Raw genomic sequence first — 26508 nt, forward strand, 5'->3', positions numbered from 1 at the left:
TAGTCCCATTTAGAAATGACGAGCAGGTTTCGCTTATCATTTTCTCCACCCCACGCCGTGAGCGAGTCTTCTCCGACCTCTCCTCCCCCTGGGGGCTGTGTTTATTAACTACGAGAAGGAAGGTGTTTCGCATTTGCAAACAGGCCCAAACCCCAATTAGGTTCTCAGCAACTTGATGCTCATTGGTGGCGACTGCGGTTTCTCATCTAGCGTTGTTTATTGATTTGGTCAGAAGTAATTAAAGAGATAATTCTTACTCAATTACATTTCCCTGCATTTCCTGAGGTTGCTAACTCTGCCTCCCCGGCTGTATTTTCTTCTCCAAATTAATTTTGTCTGGACTCCAAAATGAGAATGGATATTTATGTTTGTTCATTTTCACAGGGAGAGAACGTGGGGCTCTGTATTTTAACTCCAACTACAGCTCTCACATGCCTGTCATTTCTTTTTTTTTTTTAAAGTTCATGTAACACATACACAGGTTACAAAGGATAACTAGCCAGGAGAGGCTTCTGCCAAAGAGAAGGCTCCCTCTTCCTTGCCCATTTCTTACCCATAATGCTCTTCCCCGGGCAGCCCCGCTAATACTTCTCCTTATTTCTCCCAATGATCTGTGTCTCCAAATCAGTTAAGTTTTACTTCAGTTTCTCAGTTTACACATGTATGACCTTAATGACTGTCTGCTCTGAAGGCTGAGGATCCGGATTCTTTGTGCCCTTATACACTCCCCACCCCCAGCCCCTGTCCACACCAGACTTGGATGGAAGTCCCTCTACCGGTAAATTATGCAACTTTGTAAAATACGCTATCAGGGCAGTGATGCAATTCCGTACGATGCTATCCTCATGCATTTGCTCAAACCCACAGCACGGACACCAGGAATGAGCCACGGACTTCGTGTGACAAAGACGCCCCAGTGGAGGTCCCTCAGTTGTAACAAGCGGACCGCTCTGGTGGGGGGTGTAGATAAGAATGGGGGAGTCTGTGTGTGTGCGGAGTCCAGGGGCAGATCCGAAATCTCTGTGCCCCCTGCTCGATTTTGCCGTGAACCTAAAAGTACTCTAAAGACAAGTCTTAGAGAGAAACAACTATGTTACACTTGCGTTTCTGGCCCCGCTCGCCACAGAGCTTCTCTGACCCCTTCCTCCGCAGAGAAGCCTGGCCGTTCATCAGCCCTGTGCCTCTTTCTTCCATTTACGCGCCATGGAGATGAAAAACGCCCACGTTCTGCCCTGCACCCATAATCTGCTCTCCCGGGCTTTGTCTACGAGCGGAGTCGAAAAGTCGAAAATCAACAAATGCTCGTTTTGTTTTCACCCACCAACCACTCACTCAGCAAAGAACTGCCAAGAGGCCACCTGGTTTGGCATTGTGCCAGAGACCACAGACACAGAGTGACAAGGTCACCCTCCCCGCACACATCACGTGGTTGGAATTTAGAGAAGAGAGAAAACACACAATTACAACGTGAGCGTAATCGCTGCTTAAATCAGTGGCTTTGAAACCTTATGTTAAAAATACAAATACGAAGCATCAGACAGAGGCCAGCGGAACACGACAACAGCGGAACTGTTTATTGGAAGCTGCTGGATTTCCTCTCGACTTTGTGGACCTGAGCAGAGCCTGGCTGCTCGAACCGCGGCCTGGGTGCTCGCTCCACTGACCCTCAGCTGAAGCCAGAGCAAGAGAGGAGTCTATGCACCTGGGAATGTGTCCTTTCTCCAGGGACAAAGACACAGTGAGCGGCATGCCGGTGGCAGTCTTGGCTCCTTATTCACAGGGCTCCTCCGTCCAGGGGAAGCCGTCACGGCACTGGATGTGTCTGTCCAGAACATGGTGACTAGAAACGCCACTCTAAGGACATCGGGGGACAAGCACTGTCCTCAGCTTAGCCAGGAGAGGGGCCGGACCAGTCACCACGACCCCCGTGGAGCCAGCACAGGACACAGAGGGGCACTCTGGGGCCGTGCAGGGGAGCAGTGTGATGGCCCTTGGCAGGAATGTCCCACCCAGGTCGGGAGGTATGTGTGTGTTTGCTTATTGTACAAACCCCCTCTGGGAGGACACACAAGAACCTGGTGACTCCAGCCACCTCCAGGGAGGGGGACAAATGGCTTGAGGACAAGGCAGGGGGGAGTCACACTTCTTTAAACCACATCCCTTTTTGTGTGTTTTTAAACCTTATGGACACACTACCTATTCAGAAAATAAAATTTGTAAAAAATGAAATGAAACTTGATCTTTGGTCCTCAGCTGGGAACCTCGTCATTAAGCTATTTCGTACAAGTGGCTTCTCGTGGCTTCTCAGCAGCTCTGCCAACCTTAGGATGTTTTCTCTTCTGTCGGATTGTCCGAGGAGCTTCATCACTGCCCCTTCCTCCTCATCCTCTGCATGCCAAGTCCCCGAGGTTCCCTCTGTTTGAAAGCTGTTTCCCTCCAATTCCCTCTTCTTCTCAGTCTGAACCTCTGAACCTTCAGCTCCGAGCTGGTGCCTGTACTTGACCGACCACACTGTCGTCCAATGAGCCATTCCACACCTGTCTCCCCTCCACCTGCCTGTGATCAACTCCTTGAGGACGGGAATGGTGTCTTGTTCAATGTCATATCCCAGCCAGTTTCTCGCGAACAGTAGGTCATTAAGAAATTGCTGAGCTTGTCTTGCCCATCACCCAGGCTCACGACATGGTCTGTGTGACTAGGCACCAAACGGCAGCCTGCGGTCAGCCTCCTAGGGCTCATATCCCAGCCGCCGTGGGGTCTCATGGAGACCCACGCCAAAGGGAACTCGAGCCCCAACCAGACTTTCGGCCTCTTGGCTTAAATTTGGCTCTGCTTCCGTGTCTCGGGTGGTAAATGGAGTTAACTGCTATGAAGCAACAAGAGGCTGAGCTTCTTTGGACCCTCAAGGGGTTTACTTGGTTTCTGCAAAAAAGCCACCTTTATCTACTTCCAGGGAGAGAGGTGCCAAAGCCACACGGGGACTTAACCCCCGCCCTGCACACGCTCCCCAGCAGGATACTGACCCCGTGAAGGGGGACTGGCGTTCTCGGGTCACCGCTCATTTCCCTTCTCCAGGACGAACCGCCAAATCGCTTGTCTCGCTTTCTTTTTTAAAAAATATATTTCATTGATTATGCCATTACAGTTGTCCCATTCCACCCCCCTCATTCCTCTCCACCCTGCACACCCTCTCCCCCCCTACATTCTCCCCCTTTAGTTCATGTCCATGTAGCATTAGTTCTTTAGCTTCTACATTTCCCCCACTATTCTTGCCCTCCCCCTGTCTATTTTCTACCTACCGTCTATGCTACTTATTCTCTGTACCTTTTCCCCCCTTCTCCTCCTCCCACTCCCCTGTTGCTAACCCNAATGAGGAGAGGCTTAGGAACCTCCAGGACATCTTTAAACGTTCCAACATCCGGATTATAGGGGTACCAGAAGGGGGAAAGAAACAGCCACGAGTGGAAAACTTATTTGAACAAATAATAAAGGAGAACTTCCCCAGTCTGGCAAAGGAAATAGACTTCCAGGAAATCCAGGAAGCTCAGAGAGTCCCAAAGAAGTTGGACCCAAGAAGGAACACACCAAGGCACATCATAATTACATTAGCCAAGACTAAAATGAAGGAGAGAATCCTAGAAGCATCAAGGGATAAGGGGACAGTCACCTACAAAGGAGTACCCATCAGACTGTCAGCGGATTTCTCAAAAGAGACCTTCCAGGCAAGAAGGGGCTGGAAAGAAGTATTCCAAGTCATGAAATCCAAAGACCTACAGCCAAGATTGCTTTATCCAGCAAAACTTTCATTTAGAATGGAAGGACAGATAAAGTGCTTCTCAGACAAGGTCAAGTTCAAGGAGTTCATCATCACCAAGCCCTTATTATATGAAATGTTAAAGGGACTTATCTAAGAAAAAGAAGATGAAAAATATGCACAGTGAAAGGCCAGCAAACTCACTTTCAGGAAAGGGAGTGAACTGTGATAAGTAGCACAGGCAGCTCCCAGGGCACTAGACAGGCCAAACTTCTGATCCTGACTTCTTCCCAGCTGGGTGCCCTCAGGCAAGTTATTCAACTAATCTGCGTCTCGGGTTTCTCAATCGTTTTTTTAAAAAATGGGAACAATAATAATGCCAACATTGAACTCTTGGGGTGGTCATGAGGACTCAGGGAGAAAAGGTGGGTAAATTGCCCAGCATGGGAATGGCAGTGGTATGTCAAGACGCTGACGTTCCCTCCCGGGACGTGGCAGACATTGCTAATGGATCACAGAACACTTTTCCGAGGAGGAGACCGCACTGCAGGGAGCTCCAGACAGCCACTGCAGGGAATGGCTAGACTGGCGCCCGTCTGCTGTCCCCACCCTAGCACGTTTCTAGACACGGGGAAGGTGCTGAGAAGTTAGGCACGTTATGGTTATGAAACAGAAGTACCTCTGGCAAGGTGGTTGTTACACCCTGGGGCCGTGTCCCAAATTTCCTCCAGGACTTTGAACAGCGGCCCACGTGGGTTCCCACTGGCAGGACTGCCAGCCTCTCATGTCAATCTGTCAAAAGAACTTAAGAGAGTCATGTATTTAACGTTTCTGTGTGTGTGTGTGTGCGCGCGCGCGCCTGTCTTTAACTGGGTGGATAGCACATTGGCTGCTGCTCAATCCTAAAGCTAATGGGGGCTCCTGGATGCTGGTAGCCAATTTTCATTTCAATCCAGCGAGAGGTGGGAAACGCAGATTTGATTGAAAGCTATGGCATCTAGCGCCACCTACTGTTATACTGCTGCATTGCTTACCACTGCTGACTACCTCCGGGTTGTTGATGGCCTTTATCAGCCTGCCCTTAGTTTATTTGGTAATATTTTCATAACCTATGTTATATTTTTCTATTATAATTTACAATTTCATCTTGTAAAAACTCCAGAGGCTCATGATACAGTGACAATGACAGTAATGTTTCCTTGGCATCTTCACAAAGCCCTGTGTGTCCCCTCTCAGCGTTGGGTGAAGGCTGGCCAGGCGCCAGGTGGGAGCCCTGAGCTAAAGAAGTGATTGGCCTGATGCCACACGGCTACAGGGCCAGGGGCTGGGACTCTGAGTCCACACCCTATTCTCTCCCTGCCTCTGCCACTCCTCCAGCTCCGGCTCACACCTTGCCTAGCCCTCCAACGCACAGTCCCCTCCAACAATGCCAGCATGTAATGTAGATTTTACAGATAAAGGGGAGGGTTGCATTGCCTCCCATGGAAGAAAGGCCAGTAAAACAGCCCTTTAAACTGCTACTTTATTTCTCCCCCCTGGATGTCAGTGCCTCCCTCCCCCGGCTCCAGGGCTCCCTGTCCACCTTCTACCATCTATACGACTCTGTCTTTATCAGCCGGAACACTTCACTCGGTGCTGCCTCAGCACCCACACTCCACACTCATCTTCCTTCTCGGCAAACCAATCACCCACCTTAGAAAACAGGGAGTATTTAAGAAACACAGAATGGAATAATGTCTTTCCCGGTGACATGAAGGATTAGAAAAGACCGTATTTCCAGGGAGGTTGAATCGTTGAGGCTCCAAGTTTTAAATACACGGAGACAGGATGTATTAGCTGGAGTTCTTCAGAGACACAGAACCAACGGGATGCATAGAGGGGATAGATACAGGTACGGGCATAAAGAGGTTTGTCGCAAAGAACTGGTTCACACAGTTATGGAGGCTCACAAGTCCCAAGATCTGCAGATGGCAAACTGGAGACCCAGGAAGAGTCCATGTTTCCGTTCCTGTCCAAAGGCAGAAGAAAAACACCTGATGTCCCAGCTCAAAGACAGTCAGGCAGAAGTTCCCTCTTACTGGGGGCAGCCTTTAGTGCTAGCCATCCCTTTGACTGATAAGACAAGGCCCACCCGCTTTAGGGAGGATCATCTGCTCTGCTCAGTCTATTGATTTCAATGTTGCCCTCATCCAAAAAAACACCCTCAGAGAATCACCCAGAATAACATGTGACAAAATACTGGAGCGCCCCGTGTCCCAGTCAAGTCGAAACACCAAATTAACTATCACACCAGGATTCCAGGCTTGGCTCTGACAGCTGACCAGCTCTGTGGCCTTGAATAACATCCTCTGTGCTTCCATGTCTCCTTCTGTAAAATGGGTTTATTAGTCACTGCCTCACTGGGTTGTTCAAAGAAGCAAACGAGACCGATGGTATGAAATGCTTGGCTCAGGGCTGACGGGTCTCCACTCCACAATAACCTGTCAGTTTAGGAGACTTGGAGACCCCCTCTCACCCCGGCCCACCCAACTCACAAGGAGGCCTGCACTGTCCGCATTTCCTGCAACTTTTTTATGCTGCACAGCTGGAAATCTGGATGTGTGAAAGACCATGGTTTCTAAAGGTAGAAATGAAATTCAAATAATTATAAAGACTGCATTAGGCCCTGGCTGGTATAGCTCAGTGGATTAAGTATGGGCCTGCCAACCAAAGGGCCACGGTTCAATTCCCAGTCAGGGCACATGTCTGGGTTGCAGGCCTGGTCCCCAGCAGGAGGTGTGCAAGAGGCAACCACACATTGATGTTTCTCTCCCTCTCTCTCCTTACCTTCCCCTCTCTCTGAAAATAAATAAATAAATCTTTTAAAAAAAAGACTGCATAGATCAAATGGATTGTGCAGGCCACCAGACTGACTGACACCTGTCTCTGGTCCACTGCCCTCACTGACAGATGGGAAACTGAATCTCCTCGGTTTACCGCAGTGGATGAATGGGTACAGCTGCGCTCCGCCAAAACTCCGATGTACGAAACCAGCAGCAGGTCATGGTTAGCCGACCCCTGGATTAGATGAGGGTGGGGGAGGGTGTCAAGGAGTACAAGATGATGCGCTCCACCACTTACTACCTGTGTGACCTTGAATGAGGGGCTTCACCTCTCCAGTCCTGGATTTCCTTTTCAATAAAATAGGAGTAAGGACAGCTCATCGAGGTTGAGCTGACATGAGAGGTCAGCTCAATCCTGACATGAGGATTGAATAGAACAATGTAAACAATGCCCCCACCCCCTGTCTCCGCTCCCCGCCCCCCGCCACTCCCCCCCAAGTCCAAGGCAAGCTGCTCACGTGGTTGGGGGTTCTCCATCAGAGAGATGTTGCTGGCAACAGACATGGGAAGTGTTTTATGAGATTTAAAGGGCCCTTTGATGGCGGGATACAACACTGACATTCACAGAGATGAAAGGCACGAGTCTGTTAGTTACAGCTCCAACGAGAGGAGGCCTCCAGGCAGGGCCACACAGGGAACTGCACCAGGGGACAGGGTAACAGCAAGCTGTGCTGCAGATGGGAACTTACGCATGGAGAACAGGCTGCCCTAGCTGTCCAGTACCTGGGCACTGGAGCAAGTAGAACTTGTGCCTGGTGCTGCCCACCCCCTTATAAAGGAACTGGCTGAGGTATACACTCAGTTTCTCAAGAAGGGGGAACTGATCAGCCTCTAGCCAGGGCTTTAAAACTTGGACTAAGACAGCACTGAATGAATGAATGAACCTACATTACAGGTAGTGACTTGTCTGCTCCGACGACCCCCAATTTCTCCAGCTTCAGGGGCCTGGGCCCTTCCTTTACTTCCCACCTTCATCCAGGCTCCCACTCTGAGTGTCGGCAAGAAGCCCAAACCCTGCCTTTGTTCCCAAAGCTTCCCCCCCCACCCCACCCCCGCCCTCCCCGCCGTGAGGCCCTCCTGCTCGGCACCGCAGGGAACCGGAGGGAACTAACTGCATCAGAGAAAAGCTAGAGAGTGAGGCGGTGATCACTTTATCTTTTCCTCCCAACTTTATATTATAAAAGATCCCAAATCTACAGAGAAGTCACCAGAATAGTCAATGGACAATCACATAACTTTACCCTAAATCCACTGTTATCATCTTGCCATGTGTTGCTTTCCCATTTTGCCATGCCGTTTCACACATGTATACATGCATGCATGTATGATGGATACGTATGCATATGTGTGTATATATCGTGTGTGTGTAGTTTTTTTAACTGAGCCCTTTGAGAGTCAGTTGCAGACACTTCACACCTAAATGCATTAGCTACCGCCCTCTCCTTTATGACCACGATAACCAACACAGAAATTTCACGTAATCTGATGCTATTCTCTAATACTCAGGTCATACACGAATTTCCCCACTTGTCCCAGGAATCCCCTCACTAGCTTCCTCTTTTCAGTCCAGTGTCCATTCAAGGGCTCGCTCACTGCATCTCCTCCTCACGTCCCCTCGTTTCCTAAAGGGACAGGTCCCCTGCCTCTAGTCCTCATTCATAACACTGTGGAAGCAAGAGCCGCACGTCCCCTGGCTCTCTGTCCAAGAAAGCACGTGACACTCAGCTGCAAGGAGTGCGGGGAGCTGACAGCCTCCAGCTGTGGGAGAGTGCAGGACCCACTGTGGCTTCGATGCCGAGGCCAGGACCCGCCTTGCGATCCCTGCTCACCCAGCTCTGGCCAACTCGGCCCCAGGCGTGGATGCCCCCAGCGGGCGGTCTCTGGCCGAGATTTTGTCAGATCCCCATCATGGTCTGAGTCTCTGCCACTTCCCTCCCTCACAGGCTTACCCCCAATTAGCCCCTTGTACTCCTGTCTCGGTGCCTGCTTCCCAGAGGCCCCCGTGACACAGGAGTTGACATTTTCTAGGAGTCCAGGTCATCCATTTCGCCGAATGACCCACACTTTCATCTTTCGGATTGCTCCCTCGTGATCAGATCCGGACCAGGCGTTTTGGGCCGAAAGACAGGGCAGGTGTTGCTGTGTCCTCCCGCCAGCTTCCCTAGAGGGGCACATGCGACATCCGACCCAACCACGGGCGATGCTCAGCGTGCTTGTGCTAGTTCGGGTGGTGTCGCCAGACCTCGCCATTACTGTGCACATAATTCATTCCATTTGCAGTTAATAATTAACCTGCAGACTGTGACGCCGTCACCTCTCCATTCATTCTGCAGCGGCCAACTGAACGCAGGGTCAGACACTCGTGCTAGGAGCTAGGAGAAAAGCAGCTCTCTTCCCAGGGATGGTGCCGTCCTTCTCTCCCCCAGAGGACCTTTGCTACTTATTCTGCCCTTGGGTTTTCAGCAGGGGACTCACCACCATGCCCTCAAGATGAGTCTGCTTTTCCACCACCCCTCCCCACCCATCCCCAACCTCCTTTCTCCTGGGTCCAGAGGAGGAAGATGATTAAAAAAGGGGGCAAGGGGGTTGAATCAAAGTACTTTCTAAAGGAGGCCCCCTGCCCTCAATGAAGAAATTCTTTAAAGAGTTCAACGGCACACGCCATCACATTTCAGCCTGAAGGGTCTGCACGTGAAAGAGGCCCCCAGTCCCGGGTTACCCGTCCATAGGCAGGGGCCTGCCTTACATCCTTATGACCAAAAAAAAACAAACAAAAAGTCACTCTCCCCAAAGGAAAATACCCATCACACCATAAAACCAACAAAACCTTCAATAGCGGGGTGCAAGCTAAGATTCCCGCCACAGATCCTGCCCACACTCCCTCCCTCCATCTTTATGGCTACTCCAGAATAAGCCTGGGATTTGTGAATCCTCCTGCTCGCTCCTCCGTTTTCTCCTCCCGATGTTCTCCCTCCCCCCTCACCACTTGGCAGAACCTCCCAGCTGTTCCCCTGATGTCTGTATCACCCCAAGTACATTTAGCAGGAATTCATTTCCATCTTAATCTGATTCTATGGAAATAGATCATATTATAAGAAAGAGCAAAGATGGGTTTGGAACATTCTTTCGTAAAAGGCACGAGAACAACAGATATTTAAAACAGCGGCTTTCCGGCCGTGACCTTCGACAAATCATTCTGATTCTCTGTCGTATAAAAAATGTTTATGACAGAACCTAACAAAATTCAGCAGGCAAGCTTTGGAGGTAGTATCTTCAAACTGATAGCTAACAACAGCAATCCCTTATTTGCAAGAAGGGGGGCGGAGAATGAGGCAGATTAAGAACACATGCTTTCATGTCACTTGAACTTGAGTTCAGATCCAGACTAAGCTTCTTAACGGCACGTCCTTCTAACCTTCTTGAAGCTTCCGGTGGCTCCTCTATGAAACAGGAAGAAGAATATGGCCAGGCCTACATGGCATTGTGCATTTCAAATAAGAACACACTTAGGACTGTGTGTGGCCCACCGATGAACAATAAATAAATGTCCTTGGTACCCAGCCTTAGCTCCATTTCACGGGCGGGGAACCAGACTCAGGGGAGGCAGGTAACTTGCCCGTGTCACCCCACACCTGAGTGACAGAGCCGGAACTCCCACCTGAGTCTTTCAGACAACACAGCTCTTTCCATTATTCCCGCCACCTCCCACTTCTTAGCTGCCGCCTTAAACCAAATCGCGTCCAGATACTACTATTCAAACGGTCCCAGCACATGAATACGAAAAGTGAGTATACCTACCCCCAAACGTCATCCCCACCCAAGTCTTCACTGTGAGTCCGCCCCCCCCACCCCACACACACAGCACCAGCTTCTACCCTGACGCATCGCAGAACGTCACAAGGCACCTCTCAGAGCCCTGCTCTCAAAGACCCACTTACAGATCAGCTGGAGAAAGAACACACGCTGTAGGAAAAGGGTAGACTGGGCAGAGATTTGGCTTTGTTTTCCAGGAGATAAACAAGCAAAAATGGAGGCATCCCCAACGCTTGGGAAAACGGAAGGCCCTCGGGGAATGGCTTGCCCGAGGGGAGCAAGGACAGAAAATTAAAGCCAAGTGCACTCTGGTGGCTTTGATGGAACCCAGCTGGGAGTCGTCACAGAAAGCAAGACAAAGCATATCCAGAGAGATGGTGATGGGGTTATACTCGCCTTTTCTTTTCTCCTAATTTTTTCTCTTTCCCTGGTTTTCTACCATTTTCATTAGTTCATTTCAGAACCAGAATATCATCATACGTGTAGGGTTGAATTGCAAATGAGTTGCCTGGGTTAGGGAGACCCATTCATCAGTGCCAAGAGGAAGGAAGTGTGTAGCACCAGGTTGATTTATCAGGAATAGGGACCTAAAGACTGTGAGACCCCGGACACACGTCCCGATGCAGGAGGAGGTGGCCCGCAAAGACCTGCAGCTCTTCCCAGGGAAAGACACTGGCGGAAGTGGGAGGGTTCTGGATTCCCTAGACACACAGGTTTCATTAATGAATTTGACTCAGGGCAGGAGTCGGGAGGAGGGAGAAAGAACTCTGTATTTGCCTCTAAGCCATGGAAAATTCGGGGACTCTCAGGCTTAGGATCAAAAGGTAAGGAATGTACAAAGTTGCCATCTACAAAACTGTCAACAGTCCAAAAGTAGCTGGTCAGCACCTGGAGCCAAGGTGTTTGCATAAGCAGTAACCACAATCATTTGTTCTCTGCCTTCATTTCCATTTCCTGCGCCCCACAGCGGGGGCTGGTCCTTGTAAACTGCATTTCTCAGGTGCCCTTGCCAGCTGGCTTCCAGGGAGGTGGTAGAACCTTCCTTCGCTCATTTCCGGTTTGTCTTGCCATCCGTTACGGGGCTTTTCGGCTCTTCCAACACCTCTGGAACTGTGCCCCTATGGTAAATTCTTGTACCCAACTACCCACATGAGCTCTGGTTTCCTGCCTAGACCCTGCATGAGCCAGTGCATTAAAATAAACTATTAACTTACTTAATTCCAGACATTTAAGTTACTCAATTTAAAATGGCACTGAAAAATTACATGTTGCTTCTATGCGTAGAATTAGTCAGAACTGCTTTATAAACATGAAAGACACTATTATTTTATTACAGGAGTAATATACTCAAATTATTTTAAAATTAGGAAGAAAGCTAACCCGAATTAAAAATTATTTATGTATAATTCCAACACCCGGAGATAATATCAGTATTGACAGTCTGTTTTCTTTATTTCTCACTTGTTTTGTAATGATACATATACCTTGCCGTATGTCAACCTTTTAAAACATAATTTGGCCCTGGCCTATAGCTCAGTTGGTTAGAGCATCGTCCCAATATGCCAAAGCTGTGGGTTTGATGCCTGGACAGGGCACACCCAAGAATTAACCAGTGAATGCAAACGCCTAAATAAGTAAAACAACAAACTGATGTACTCCACCCCCCAGCTCACTCTTCCTCTCTCCCTTCCTCTCTTTCTAAAATCAATTTAAAAAAACATCCTTTGTACACGGTTCTATAAAGTTTCAGAAATTTCTATAGATTTTCACAAGCATACATCTTAAAATTCCCTACGATCTAAGTTCTTTATATTTTGTAACCCGCCTTTTTCACGTGACATCATATTCGTTTTCCACATCAGTAAGTATAGGTCGGTCGCGACATTAAACAGCAGCCCCAAATTCAAATGCATCGCACACCATTGTCTGGATAGACCGTGATCCACCGCCCCCCCCCACCCCCAATGCCCATTGCCGAACATTTAGATGTTTTTCACTGTTACCCACATTTCTGTTGCAGACAGCCTTGTGGATGTCTGTTCATCCTCACTGTATAATTTCCTTGGATAAAAGCGGAATGGCTGGGGTAAAAGGAAATGTATTTTTAAGGCCTGTCACACGCACGGTGAAATTGCCATCCAGCAAGGTTGTAGAGAACGTGCTTCCCGGATGCTCTGTAAACTTTTTTTTTTTCAACCTCTCCGTAAACTTTTAAATGTGTTGCTAAGCAAATGCTGATCGCCAATGTCCTGACCAGCAGAACTCCCTCACTCAAAGCCAGTGATTGCTGCGGGCTTACCGTAATTGTAATTAAACAATGGCCATGATGAAAATGGTTTCCCTGAGAATCCACCGAAATGCTGACATAATTGCAGGGCTTGTGGGGAGGCTCGTGTCCTGCTGAAGTTCATTGGCAAGTCAAGGAGACAATTAGGCTGTGCCGCGAAACACTGTCCAGCACCCGTTCCGATGGATGCAAATTCACTCTCTTCCCATGGCGCAAACTCCTGGTGCGCAGGCCACTAAAATGGGGTGGGAGTTGAGGGGGAAATGCTTGAAATCGGGACAGCCTTGCGGTTTCTTCACGGAGAGGGTGAAACCTGAGACATATTTCAGAGTGATGGGCACCGGACTACACCACCAATCAGGGTTCTGATCACGTGTTTTCAAATCACCTTGGGGGTGGGGGAGATACGAATGCATTTCCTTTTTCCCTTGTCCACAAGTATGTTTAATTCACGATCTCTTTTAAGGAAGTCACGTTGGTCCTGAAGGAAAGAGTTGATGGGGTGCTTTTTAAAAAGAGCAGGATGAGGAAGAGAGGCAACCCGACTCCACACGTCTGGCCGCAACCTGGCCCATCCCAAGGCTTCCCCTACAAAGTGCACTGGAAGAGGGTCGTCTGATTGTGATGTCCCAGGAGGGGGAATGAGGGTTGGTTAAAATAATTCTTGATCCGTCGGCTGCCTTGGCACACCGGGGGAGATATCTCGAAGAGAGATCTTGTGGTCGCAGGAAACGGCAAAACCAATTCCAGCTGCTTTAAACAATAAAGGAAATCTTATGGAAAGTCCAGGTGCTAGGGAAGCTTGACCAATTGGACAAGACTCCACAGGGACAGCTTGTCTGTTTCCCCACAGCTTTTTCAGCTGCAGGATGGCTCCCCTCATGGTCACGAACTGGCTGCCAGGGCTCCCGTGGATGTCTGCTCCCCTGATCACAGTCAGGGAGGTTCCTGAACAGATCTAGGGGACATGCTTCCTAGAGTCCCTGGCAAATGCCTGCTTGCATCTCACGAGCTCAAACAGGGTCACGTGACCACCCCCAGACCAATCACTGAGATGAGGGATGGGCTCTGCCGTTCGGTTTCAGCCATGCAGGACCCCATGCTACCCCCTGGTGCTGGTATCAAAAGGGAAGCTGAGGGGATAATGGGAGTGAGAAAAGCAAATATCTATTACACAGAACTTTTTAAAAGGGCCACCGGAGATCCTTGCATGCCTCTTTGGAGGTCTGTCTCCCCACCCATTTCATCCATCCCTCAAGATGAAAACTGATAGGTTTGCCATCTGTTTTCAGCCAAGGGTTCAAGTTGAAACACTTCAGTGTATTGATATGAGCAAGATATATTACCTATGTCATTTCTCGTAATAGCCGAAGAGATAAAGTTTACAAATGATTTCATTGTTTCGTATCTCATTGAGCTTACTCAAGGCTACCCCAGGTACTTTCTTTGTACGCTTACACACTTCATTGAGTGTGGGAAGGAGCTGCAATGACGAGTATTCTGGGGGACGGCCATGCACTCTGGGCCCTTCATCCGAGCTGCCGTGCCCAGCCATGGGTGGACCAGGAGGGAAACAGGCTAAAATCAGACAGTCCGTTCCCTCCGCTGCCGGCTCCAAGCCCCAGCCCACCACCCTGGCACAAACGCCGTTTAACTTTCATACAGCCGCGCTGCTACCCTTTCACTTCAAAGGCCCAGAGAAGCAGGCACCACAGCCCACTTTTGTCGTCAGAGGCACTGAGCGAGGGTGCTGTGGGAAGACGCCACGCCTCCCCCCCGCCCCACGCGGCCCCATTATGACCCCTGTCAGTGAGTGCCCGGCCCATCCAGACCCTCTGCTCGTTGGGGTTAACAAAACACCAACGCCCACCATAGCGTACTCACAGTCAGCCTGTGTCGACCTTCACCCAGCCACCTCTTTTAAGAAATCTTTTCTCTATATCTGTTATTTAGTTGATTCCTACTCATTGCAGCGTAATAGGAAATTCACACACACACAGAGAAAAAAAATAAATCGGCCCCAAATCCCACCCCCAGAGAGAATCACGGCCTGGGTGGGAGAGTGGGGGAGAGGGCTTGGCTTCCCATACCTTTTGATATGTGTACATCCACACCGATCATTCCCCCCAAAAACCACAAACAGAATCACGCGAGACCTATCCCTCCGTGACAGTTCGTGCCACGCAAAGACACAAATGTCTCTGTGTGTGATGGTGAGCGCACTCACACCACTGCCTTTCATTGCTGCACAGCATTCTATTGCTTAGATGCAACGTGGTTATTCCAGACGCCTGGGCGGCTTCCAAGAGTCTGCACCTGTGGGCAGCAACGTCCTGGGGGAAAAATCTGTGCGGGGGACCCTGGGGCCCAGGCAGGGCTCTTCCCACAGGGTGCCGGACGATAGCTGAATCGTCAGGCCCGAGGGTGGGCGCACCAAGACCGCACCTGCAGGGCACCGAGGGAACTGCCACTCAGGAAAGTCGTCCTGTGGCATTCTCCGACCGGCTTCACCCAAAAGCACACATTCTCCCGTGAGGTCTTGGCATTGCCTTTCATTTATTATTTTTTAAAACCTTAAGGTTGCAGAAATTAATTGCAGGACAGGATCGGTCAGATCTTAGTTGCGCTATTGTTTCGCCGAGCTGGTGGCTGAGAAAAGTGGTTTTTATGTTAAAATACAGTTACTGTAAGCCTCTTCTTCACGGTGGCCTGTTACCAACTTCTGGGGAATGAGTTTAAGTCTTGGGAGATTTCCCCTATGGCCGGTTGAGGCCAATGAGCAGAGGAAAGGGGAAGGAAAAACCCATAAACAATTACCTGGAAAATCCACTCATAAAATCCTGCCCGAGGGGTGGGGGCCGCACAGGCGAGGCAAGTGCATTTGCATCTTTACCCTGAGGAGCCCGGGGCCTCCAAGTCAGCCGCCTGCACCCCCAACACGGATGATGAACTTTTAAGGCTTCGCTTAACTTTGGATATAATACTAATAATAGAAGCTTCTATTTTATAAGCGCTTGCTGTGAGTCAAGAATCTGACCACAGTTCATTTGACTGTCACAACACGGTAAGAATTAGGCCCCAGTTCTGCCCATGGAAATGGAGGCCCAGAGACACTGAGTAACGTGTCCGAAGGCACACAGCTGGTCACCAGACAGAACCAGGATCAGACCTCAGGTCTTCCGGTCTCCGAAGCCCTTGCTGTGTCCCACACGGCCCCTCACTGACGGAGAACTGGGCGCTGCGCTGCCCACGACCCCACCAACCTGCTCACGCACCTCGGAGGAACAGGTGTGCCTCCCGCAGCGTGGCTGTACCGGTAGCAGTGGTACTGACACTTCTTTCTCTCGCTTCTCGGCTTCCCCACAGGTCCTGGAGAAGCCAATGAGAGGCAGCAAGTACATGGAGAAGGAAATCATAAACCTCAAAAAAGACCTCAGACGCAGCCGGTGGGTGAGCCCAGCACGGGATGACCCATAGACAGCTTGATGGGGCCGTCAGGCTACGGGGTGGTGCCCACAAGTCCTCGCCGAGTCCCAGTGCCCCCCTCGAACCCTGAACATTAACCAGAAGCCGTACAAGAGGGTAACCCTGCCATGACTCATACTTTGTACCCGTACCAGACTTAATAATAATTTTGCTCTTATTCAGAGCAAAGATTCATACCTTTTACCTGTATCAGACTTACAACCCCACACCCACACGTGCCAGTCCCTCCCTAGAATTCCCTCTGCTCTCCTTCCTGGTCACGAGCCCAACTCAAGAGAGTTCCCATATGCTCCAGAAATGTCTCCCCTTTTTACTCCAGGCCTCCAGCAGGGCAGCCAAGAGTCAGATAGGCTTGGTCTCAGATATTGGCCCTGCAACCTGCCAGTGGCTGCCCCTGGAGGAGTCACTGCACCTCCCTGAGTCTCTGTTCCCTCGCCTGTACAATGAATGTCGTATGAGGTTGTTAGAAGTCCTCGGTAACATGATGCATACAACGTGCCCCTGGTGTGGCCTAGAATACAGTGCTGTTCCTATCCCTCCCCAGCCCACCAATTCCTTCCTCGGTGACAGTGTGAGCAAATTCAGGTGCAGGACCATGGCTGATTCATCCCTAGGGGGTAAGAAGGGATTTGTTTTCCTTCCCCACTAACTCCTTCCTGGGAGCTAGAATGATCCAAGGTGGGGTGACGAATGATGCCTTGGGCAAAGTAACTCAAGGGAGAGGAAGAAATATAGGTTCTCTTAGCACAAAACACACAAGGGTGCTCTCATGGGGCTGTTACAGGCAGGACAGACGGAAGGTCTGTTGACCTTCGGCGTCTCCCAGGTGGAGCCAGACCAGTGACAATCACAGTGACATATTTCAGCCACATCCCCACCTGCGACCTGTCCAGCAGTACAACATAACAAACGCCTGAGAGGAGACGGGAAGGTGAGGGCAAAGAAGGTGGGGAGAAGGAAAGGGGTTGAAGAAATGAGGGGAGCAGTCAAGACCGGGCCCCAGGGAATGATGTCTCCCCACTGACCGCGGGAGGAATGGCCGTGTCAGCCCTTGGTGGGTGTTCGGGCGTCCACTGTCCGCCAGAAACGTAATGCAAACCATGATGGCATTTAAAATGTTTGAGTAGCCACACTAAAAAAAAGTAAGAGAAACTGGTGAAAGTAATTTTAATAATGTATTTTACTTAACCCAATATACCCAAGGCATTACCATTCAACGTGTAATCAACATTTAACAAGCAACAGTGGGGGGACTTCATATCCTGTTTTGAAGACACAATGAAAAGTGATGAAAAACGATGGTGAAAAGTCCAGAGTATATTTTACCCTTAGAGCACATTTCCTTTCGGGCCGGACACATTTCAAGTGCTCAATAGTCATTATGAATTGGATCGTGTCCCTTTTAAAATTCATTTATTGAAGACTGAACCCCCAATGTGACTGTGTATGAAGGCAGAACCATTAAAGTGGTAATTAAAGTTAAAATGAGGTCATAACATTAGGCCCCTAATCCGATAGGATTGGTGTCCTCATAAGAAGAAGAGACACCAGGAATATAAATACACTGTGAAAAGGCCACATGAGGACACCATGAGAAGGTGCCCTTTGCAAGTCAAGGTGAGAAGCCTCAAGAGAAATCAACCCTACTGACCTTGGGCTTCCGGCCTGCAGAACTGCACGAAAAATGTCCGTTGCTGAAGCCACTCGGTCCGCAGCATTCTCTGACAGCCTCAACGCATTACACTCCAGGATGAACTGAGACTGTAGAGAATGTTTCCAGCTCAAGAGGGGCAGCTGGGCCTCAGTCTCAGAGTCTCACACAAAGCCAAGCTCAGGGATGACATGTCAACTACTTAGCTGTCAGAACTGAGAGCCGGGACCCAACACAGACTCTTCTGTTCATGGTGGACATACTGTTCCTTCAGTGTTTGAAAGCAGGCTGGAAGGCTTTGGAGGCTGGTGCCTCGGGAATGCCCCCAGGGTAGGCATCCATGCCAGGCAACAAACACAGAGGAGCTCGTGGCCAACGACTAGCCTCCCGACAGGATTTGCACTCGGCTCCACCCCCGGGGCCTGCAGGAGCACAGCCCAGGTTTCCGAAAGCATGGGGCAGAAGGAAACTGGGTCAGAGTGAGGGGCGGAATACAGCACCTTCTACATGTCCTGGGCATCGATCAGTCAGAACGGATACTAACCGTGCACAACCATTACGACCAGGCCGGTTCTAAATAGCTGGATATCATCACCCTGGAGGTAGGTGGTTCTAACCCAGATTCCTAGCTACAGATACATCCCAGACTCTCCAAAGCCTGGGAACTGAGTGTCCACAAGACTCTTTATAGTAGACGAGAGCTGATAAGGAGAGTCAAAGAGCCAATAGATGCTTTCATCTGTGTTAATTCCCAGATACCAAGTCTCACTCAACCCAGCCCAAGGTGAGCCAGCTTGTAACAAGAACCTAGTGCTAAATTTTCAGGAAATTTGCAAGCCAATTATGAAACAAAGCTCTTGTTAAAAAGCAAATTACATAAACGTACAATGAAATATGTGATGATATTAAGACAAAGATAATAAAAACTCAAAACCCGTTGCTTCCTGGTGATTTGATGAATTTTACTGCTGTGACCTTCGCCCTTGAGATTATTATTGGTCAAAGGATCTGCCTGGTGGGAACAGTATCAGTGGGGTCTCCATGGACCCCTTCCCTGCTCCACATTCACTGGCATCGTGTGGGTAGCTCAAAATCAGCCATGGAAGAAATATTTATGTCACGGAAATCAACAAATGCTACAAAGCAAGGCTTACCTGTCTCCCTCCCCTCCCCAGACATGGCTGTTGAACATCCCAGGGGACATGCCACCCCCCAAAAAAATGACCAACGCTGAACTGCCCACTAACCCAGTGTGAGAGAGGGTCTTGGTTCAATGGTGATAAAGACAGCAGTTTTTCTGCCATCCTTGAGTTGAGGAGCTGAGTCCATTTCTTTGGACAGACGCATCGACCCCAGCTTGGAAACTAGCTCACATTGAACATCCCCCTCAAGCAGGTTAGTCTGTCCAAGGCCTGGACATGACGGAGAATGTGGAAAAGGCCAGACCTAAAAGCCAAGAGCAAGAAAATGAGAAACGACAACAGAATGTTCCACCTGGCCACCCTGCTGGCTCCCACCAACACAGGGCCCCTCAATTTCCCTTCAGAAAGAAACACCCTGTTTTCCCGGGGAGGGGGGGGGCGGCCGGCAGGGGGATCAGGGAATCACCTCTCGATAGAGATGCAATGCCACGGCCCTGTCTCCCAGTTTTAAATGAGCCAAATTCTTAGCAAAGAAGATGTCTTTTCCACTTAACGTTTTCCAAATCTGCCTCTCCTTCTATTAGAACTTGGCCAAGCACCTTGACTACCTACAAGACTTTTATTTAATATTTCAGCCCTCTTATAATTCAATTGCACCATCCCTGGTTTCACGGCCAATATCCCACGATGCTAAAAAGAATAAAATTCCAACTGCTTTCCCCTTGGCCCGTCCCACCAAATGTTTGGCGGCGCTAAGCAGCACGCTGTGCCCGTCTCCTCCCCGGAGCACTACAACGGCGCGTCTGCGCATGCCCGGTTCTTTGACCCCCACCACCCCCACACCCCCACACCCCCACACCCCGCCCCCGTGACTGTCAGAAGCCAACACTGTACCTTCTTCCTCTGTAATTCCTGGTGTTTTTTTACTGGGAGTGTTTTAAGGCAAATAAACACCTCTGCAGCTAAAACAACTGAAAAGTTGAGCTTGAAGCCATAATTTACCCACGCTAATGTTTAGTTAGGTACGGGCAATGGCAAATAAACAGCGAGGAATGATGCCCCCTCCCCCAGCGGACTCCGGCGGGGTCCAGATTATGTAAGTGGTTGTGAGGTCTGAGGCTTTGTTTTCCGGCTACATTTGATAGACAGTTCTAAGCAAGGCAATTAGAAATAACAAAGGTGGATTTGGGCAAAGTCAGAAGTTATTTCCTTTGTGTGAAGTTTTCAGTTCCTCCTTGGTTCTCTGTGCTCATTCATTTTCTTCACCAAATAGTTATTGAGTCTCAGGTCTCGCCACGGTACACCAGGTATCACTGTCTCTACTGAAAACTCAGTAGTGGACAAAACAGAAAAGATTCCTGAGAATGAGAGGCAGTGGTGTGTTAAAATAAGGCAAAGACAACAAACGAGAGAGGCAACAGAGAGGATTCAGTGGGGACGTTGGCTATAGACTATGAAGAATATAACACAAGGTGATGTTATAGCATGTGATGAGGAGATCTCTGCCACCTTAGAGCGGATGGAGAAGGCCATTCTGTAGAGGGGACCCGGGACCCGATACCCAGTGGTGAGAAAGAACCAAAGGAACCAGCAGGGGTGGTATGGGTGCAGAGAATAGTTCAGAGGACAATAAGTGCCTGGGTGCCAACGGTGAAACAAGATGGAAATGGAGAAACAGAGAGAAGGCCGGTGTGCCTGGAGCAGAGTGAGAGAGGGTGAAAGAACTGGTGTATGAAATAAAAGAGACGGGCAAGGGCCAGATCACACAAAGCCTCGGGCCATGTGGGTGTGGTGAAAAGTGTGGGGTTCAGTGTGAGTGCAATGAGAGCCCATTGGAGGGGTCTGAACAAGGCAAGGATAGAAAGTGGTTTTTTTAAAAGGACATTCCACCTGCTGCACGGAAAACAGCTGGACCATGGAAATCAGCTCTGTGGTGGCTTGGATCAGGCAAACAGCAGTGAATTGAGCAGAAGTAAACAGATTCAGAATTTATTCGGAGCTGCGAGACTAGCTAATGGGTTGGAGGTGGGAGATGAGGGAAGAGGCAGGATCAGTACGCTACAATGACATGTTTCCGTCTCTGCCTCCCTCCCTAGGATGTAAAATCTGTCACAGCCTAGATTGTACCATGTTCTACGGTCATGCCTTGAGATGAATTAATTCTTTTGTCCATCCCAAGAACGTAGCAGTTAACAATAAGGGGGGAAGCCTGTATATTAACGTGCAGGGGAAGTGAGTAAGGGGGATGGGGCGCATACAAACCTGTGGGACAAATCAGTTGATGAGAGGGTTGGTCCACTGCTCTCTCCATCAGGCCTCTGAGGTGAGTCTCCTGATCTCTCCCTTCTTCACTGCAAGTCAAGCAGGACTGTCCATTCTGGTTTGTTGGTGAATGGCCAGTGGCTGGAAGGAGAAGGCTGCCCTACAACAGAGTCAGTCTGTCCTGTGAATCCTGCGAGTCATAAAGTAGGCACTCAGTAAATACTTACTGATGCTTATATGTGCATGACATTTTTAAAAAATCTTCCCTGAAGGGAGGCAGGAAAGATCTTATTGACCCATTTCACAGAAGAGAAAACTGAGACCCAGAGAAGTTCAGAGATTTGGAGTCATTGTATCAGTTAGCTATCACCTCATAACAAATCAACTCAAAAACTCAGTGACTCAAAATAAGCTTGCATCACTTACTGATTATGAGTCTACAGTTCAGTTGGGACGTTCTCTGGTCTCAGGTGGGCTTCCTTAAGCATTTGTCATCAGCTGAGGGCTGGGTAGGTGACTTTGTTGATCTTGGTCAGGCTCCCTCATATGTTTGGAGGACAGGCAGGCAAAGGCAGGTCTAGGGCAGCCTTCACCAAAACAACATGGTCTCTCATTCTCAAGCAGTTTGGCTAGGGCTTGTTCTCAGGGTGGCAGGATTCTGACAACGGAAGTGTGTGAGATCCCTTGAATGCTAGTCTAGGAGCCGACGAAACCTCACTGCCACAACAGCCTTGTGGTCCAAGTGAGTCACGGATCCAGCCACAGCGTAGGGAGTTGGGGTCATTTTCCCCTCTACCACAGTCAGACAGCCAATCTGAGCAGGCCTTTGAGACATGAGCTAGTATCACAGAGATAACCTGCAGAAGTCACCCTGGGGAATGTAAAGTAGGGATGATGTCAAGAACCAGGCAGGTAGCAGTGAGAGCAGAAGCCACAGGCTCTGAAGAAGGGAGGGCTGTGTGGAAGCCGAAGGTGTCAGGGGAAAATGACTATGGGTGATCGATCAGAAGCTATAAACAGGAAATACAGGGCAGAATCCCGATGGGAAGTTAGGGGAGAACGGAGCAAGCATAAGAGAAGAAGGTCCTGGAGTGATAGATACCCAACTTAGAGACTTTCAAACTCCTGCCACTGAGAGTTCCTGATGGATCTCGGATGCCGGTGAGACTTTTCGTGGCCTCTGTCACCCTCACATGTCATCTCATAACACACCCCTCTCCACTGAACTGGCTTGCCAGCTGAGGAGCCTGACTCAAATGATTTCTGAGCCCACAAAGACACAGAAATCAAGAGGAAACACGGCACTTTCATCCTCTCACCCTATTTCTTGGGGTGCTTTATGAGTTAATGGGGTTTTCTAGGGCACATTCACTGTGAGCTATGGTTTGTGTCTGAGCTCGTAGGTAGACTGAGATTCTCCCAACTCTTTTGAAACAAGGAGCGATGAAACTAGTGATTTGTTAAAAGTCAGGTCCAGAAGGACAGATGGACGTGTACCCACGCTGCTCTATCCTGTGCCCAAAACAGACATCACTAATGGATCACAGCACTCTTTCCATTTGAACCCAGACTTGGTCTCAACATTTCTCTAACCACAGCACTCCAGGCATCCACTATTGATTAGAGTTGTTATGTGGGGTGTACTTTATTTGTCATCCCTAAATTAGAATACTCAAAAGAAGACTTTGGTATCTACAATAACACATTACCGTATTTTGCTGTGTATAATGTGCACTCACGTTTTTGTGTGCATTATACACAGGACAATTATGCTCATGGTGTGAAATCATTATACCCATGTATAATATGCATCTTTATTTTTCCCTCAAAAATTTTGGCAAAAACATGCGCATTATACATGGCAAAATATGGTCATTCAAACTGAAGACTAAAGTGTAAGAGACGAGCAAGAGAAACAGATCTAACCCAAATCCCCTTATGAATGAGGCTGATTTTAATTAGTGAGTTTAAATACCTGGAAAAATGCTTCTTGGCCTCAGACATGTATTGACTGTTCTCAGTAGCTTCTACATTTCATCATTCAACACCCAGCACCTCCATGACTGCAGCCTGTAACCCAGAACTTCCTCATTTAGAATAAGCCTGATTCTCGCCACTGCCCCTCCCCTAGACGTAACTTGCCTCAAAGCCCTAGAATGGTTTAAGATCCTGGATTTATATACCGGTCAATGCCTTGGATGCAGGCAAAGTGAAGGCTTCTGAACGGCACTTTATAAATCATTCAAAGAAGACTAAGGTCACGCCCACGTCACATCACCCCCATGCCCCGTAGCCAGCAGGCCAACATTAATAAAGGCAAATGCTTGGCCGTGTGTCCTTAGCCCAGAGCTGATAAACACAGCCACACACCCAAAGGTTAGGTCGCCACTGAGGGCTGGAGGAACTTGGCTCAAGTTAATTGCATTTATATCATCTCGAATGTAACCTGGGTGCCCTGCCTATTTTCTTTTTCTCTGTTTCTGGTGACTTCCTGTGTCATCGACACCTCTAGTTAACCATAGTTCTAGGGCAAGTTCTCTTCTCTGCTCTGCTTTTCCTGCATCACTCTCTACTGAAGGCAAATACTGTTTTAATTCCACTCCTGGTGGCTAGGGCTGCCTCAGAGGACCCCACGTACATAAAGAATCTAACTGACAGAAGATCGTGTACTCAAATTTAAGTATTGAAATATCTTGAATCCCCGAACTTTTTGTCACATAAGGGTTTCCACAAAACTTTGCTTTCTGAAATTCTTTCCCAGGTGACAGGTAGCCTGCTCAGTCTTACAGTCAGTCTTGGAGGACTCATGTAGCGCAGCGGAGAACTCGCTAGCTTTGGAGTCAGCTGTGGGTTCAAGTTCTGACTCTACCAGTTATTAGCTGGGTGGCCATGGAGCAAATCCATTCATTTCTGTAGACCTCAGTTTCTTCATCTATGGTATGGGATATAACATACTGGATGATCAATAAATATTCATTGAATGAATGAATACATGCTTGTTTCAGAATCCCTCTGGCATCTTCTAGGCCCCAGGCTGAGGGAAGAAGAGGGAGGGTGACTAGATGCACCCTTGGAAAGATCAGCGGGCTGGGCCAGGAGGGAACCTAGCTCAGAGCAGCAAGCACAGGCCTGGCTTCCGTCCCATGAGCCCACACAGGCCTTGGGCCAGGCTGCTGGGGTTCAAATCCCAGCTCCACCACTTACAAGCCACAGAGTGATGAACGACCAACCTAATTTCTCTGATCCCCAAAGTGGAGATTACAAAAACACTTTCTCCCTCTCACAGGGCTGTTGTGGGTACTAAATGAGTTAATACACACTCAGAACAGTGCCTGACCCATGGTGACTGGGCCAGCTATTTAAATGGCAGCTGTGTGCATTACATCATTCGTGTGCCCCAAGGGACTGTAACAATTTTACTAATATGATGATGATCTCATGGGTTTCTCCCTGTCCCCAACCATGGGGCTATAGAGCCAGCATGTCACCCCCAATCCCAGATTCTGAAACTTGGAAGGTTATGTCTTAGGCACAGCTGGAGCAAACAGGATTGGGGGGTGGGGGTCAAGTTCATAAGTGGAGGCTGTGCAAATGCAGCTGCGAAGACTGGATTTCCATATTAATTTTAAATCTCTTCCTATTAGGATTGTTCAACAAGCCATTACTCTAATGGATGCAACCACGGGCTGGACGATAAAGCACTAATCCACCACTTAGCGTAGATGCTGCATGCATTAAGCCCTGTCATTTTTTTGAACTTTTGATTGAAATATAACATAACACAGGAAAGCACAGAAATCTTTAAGCACACAGCTCAACAGACTTTCACAAAACGAACACATCCATGTAACCCACACCCACGTCAAGAAAGGGAACATGACCAAGACCCTCAGAAAACCCCCCAAGAGTCCCTTTCTGGTCACTACCCCGCCCCAAAGAAAGTCACTGCCCTGATCTCTGAGCCTCAGGTCAGTTTGTCCTGTTCTGTTAGCTGCATTCCCGCCGTGTTTCTGAGAGTTATCCACACTGCTCCATACAGGGCAGGTTTGTTCTCTCTCCGTTGCCGTATCATTTCCACTGTGTGCAGACAGCATATCCGTCCTAGTGCTGATGGACACTCGGGCTATTTCCACTTTGGGGCTGTTATGAATGGATCTGCTATGGACATTCTTACACATGTTTTTTGTTTGTTTGTTTGCTTGGGTTTTTTTAATGAACATATGTATGCATTTCTCATGGGAATATACCTAAAAGTAGAATTGTTGGCTCACAGAGTTTGCATGTGTTCAGTTTCCAAACTACCAAAAAAGCCCTATCTTTTAAAGAGCTTCTAAAAAACACACAAATAAAACAGTCTTGAAAAACTAGAAAACACAGATAAGTAGATTAAAATAAGTAATAGAGAACCACACACAATTACATCACCCAGGAATAATCCTTATTCATATTTTGGCATACCAATTTTCAGTATTTTTCTATATACCCATGTCTTTTCTTCCTTCCTTCTTTCCTTCCTTCCTTCCTTTCTTCCTTTCTCTCTTTCTTTCTCTCTTTCTCTCTTTCTTTCCTTCCTTTCACCAAAACCCATTCTGCACATACCATCTGGTAACCCAATACCAGGCAATAATGGCAGGGCCACAATGGCAATCAAATAGCAGGCAGTTTAAACGCTGTTACTCCAGCATCAGTGCTTGTAAATGTATCTCAACAGGGGTTCGCTTCTTCAGGCTTCCATTCCAAAAGTATCTAAGAACAAGCACCATCTTGGAAACCAGTCTCCCAGCCCCCCACTGCTCGCCGGCTCCAGGGGACTGACCGGGAGAGTGCTAGGTCGCAGCCGTGAGAACCAGCCTTAACCCTGGCTCGGCCAGGAGCAAGCTGTGCCAACACGGGCGCGTCACCTCATCTCTCTGAGTCTCATTGCCCCGCTCTGCGAAGTGAGGGTAATGATAAAATGCACCTCCCTGGGTGGCTGGGGGAACTGAGTGAGTTAAGGTGCGTACGTCAGGCACTTGGACGAGAGAAGTGTTAAATACATGAATACGGCCAGAACGGCGGGTCCTGATGGCTGGTGTTTATACCTCACCCCAGCTGCTGGACCATGCTACCCTTCGGGTGAGATTCTCTTATCATCTGAGTTGTCTTATCCATATGTAACTGGAAAATCAGATGCTGGAGAGTCTACAGCTAAGAAGCCTAGGGCGCTATAGTCTGTACTTGGCCTTGAAAGA

At 48.8% G+C, this 26508-nt stretch overlaps 1 protein-coding gene across 1 annotated transcript in view; it reads left to right on the forward strand.

The window, feature by feature from the left end:
* CCDC60 (coiled-coil domain containing 60) overlaps positions 1–26508 on the forward strand; it is a 125943-nt gene that overhangs the window by 41776 nt on the left and 57659 nt on the right. Inside the window, exon 2 of the mRNA XM_037052217.1 lies at positions 16103–16182. Coding sequence (XP_036908112.1) covers positions 16103–16182 — 80 coding nt within the window. The remainder of the gene's footprint in view (positions 1–16102; positions 16183–26508) is intronic.

The sequence above is a fragment of the Sturnira hondurensis genome, unplaced genomic scaffold (genome assembly GCF_014824575.4).
Source record: "Sturnira hondurensis isolate 20B ecotype Veracruz unplaced genomic scaffold, ASM1482457v3 Scaffold0007406, whole genome shotgun sequence".
NCBI lineage: Eukaryota > Metazoa > Chordata > Mammalia > Chiroptera > Phyllostomidae > Sturnira > Sturnira hondurensis.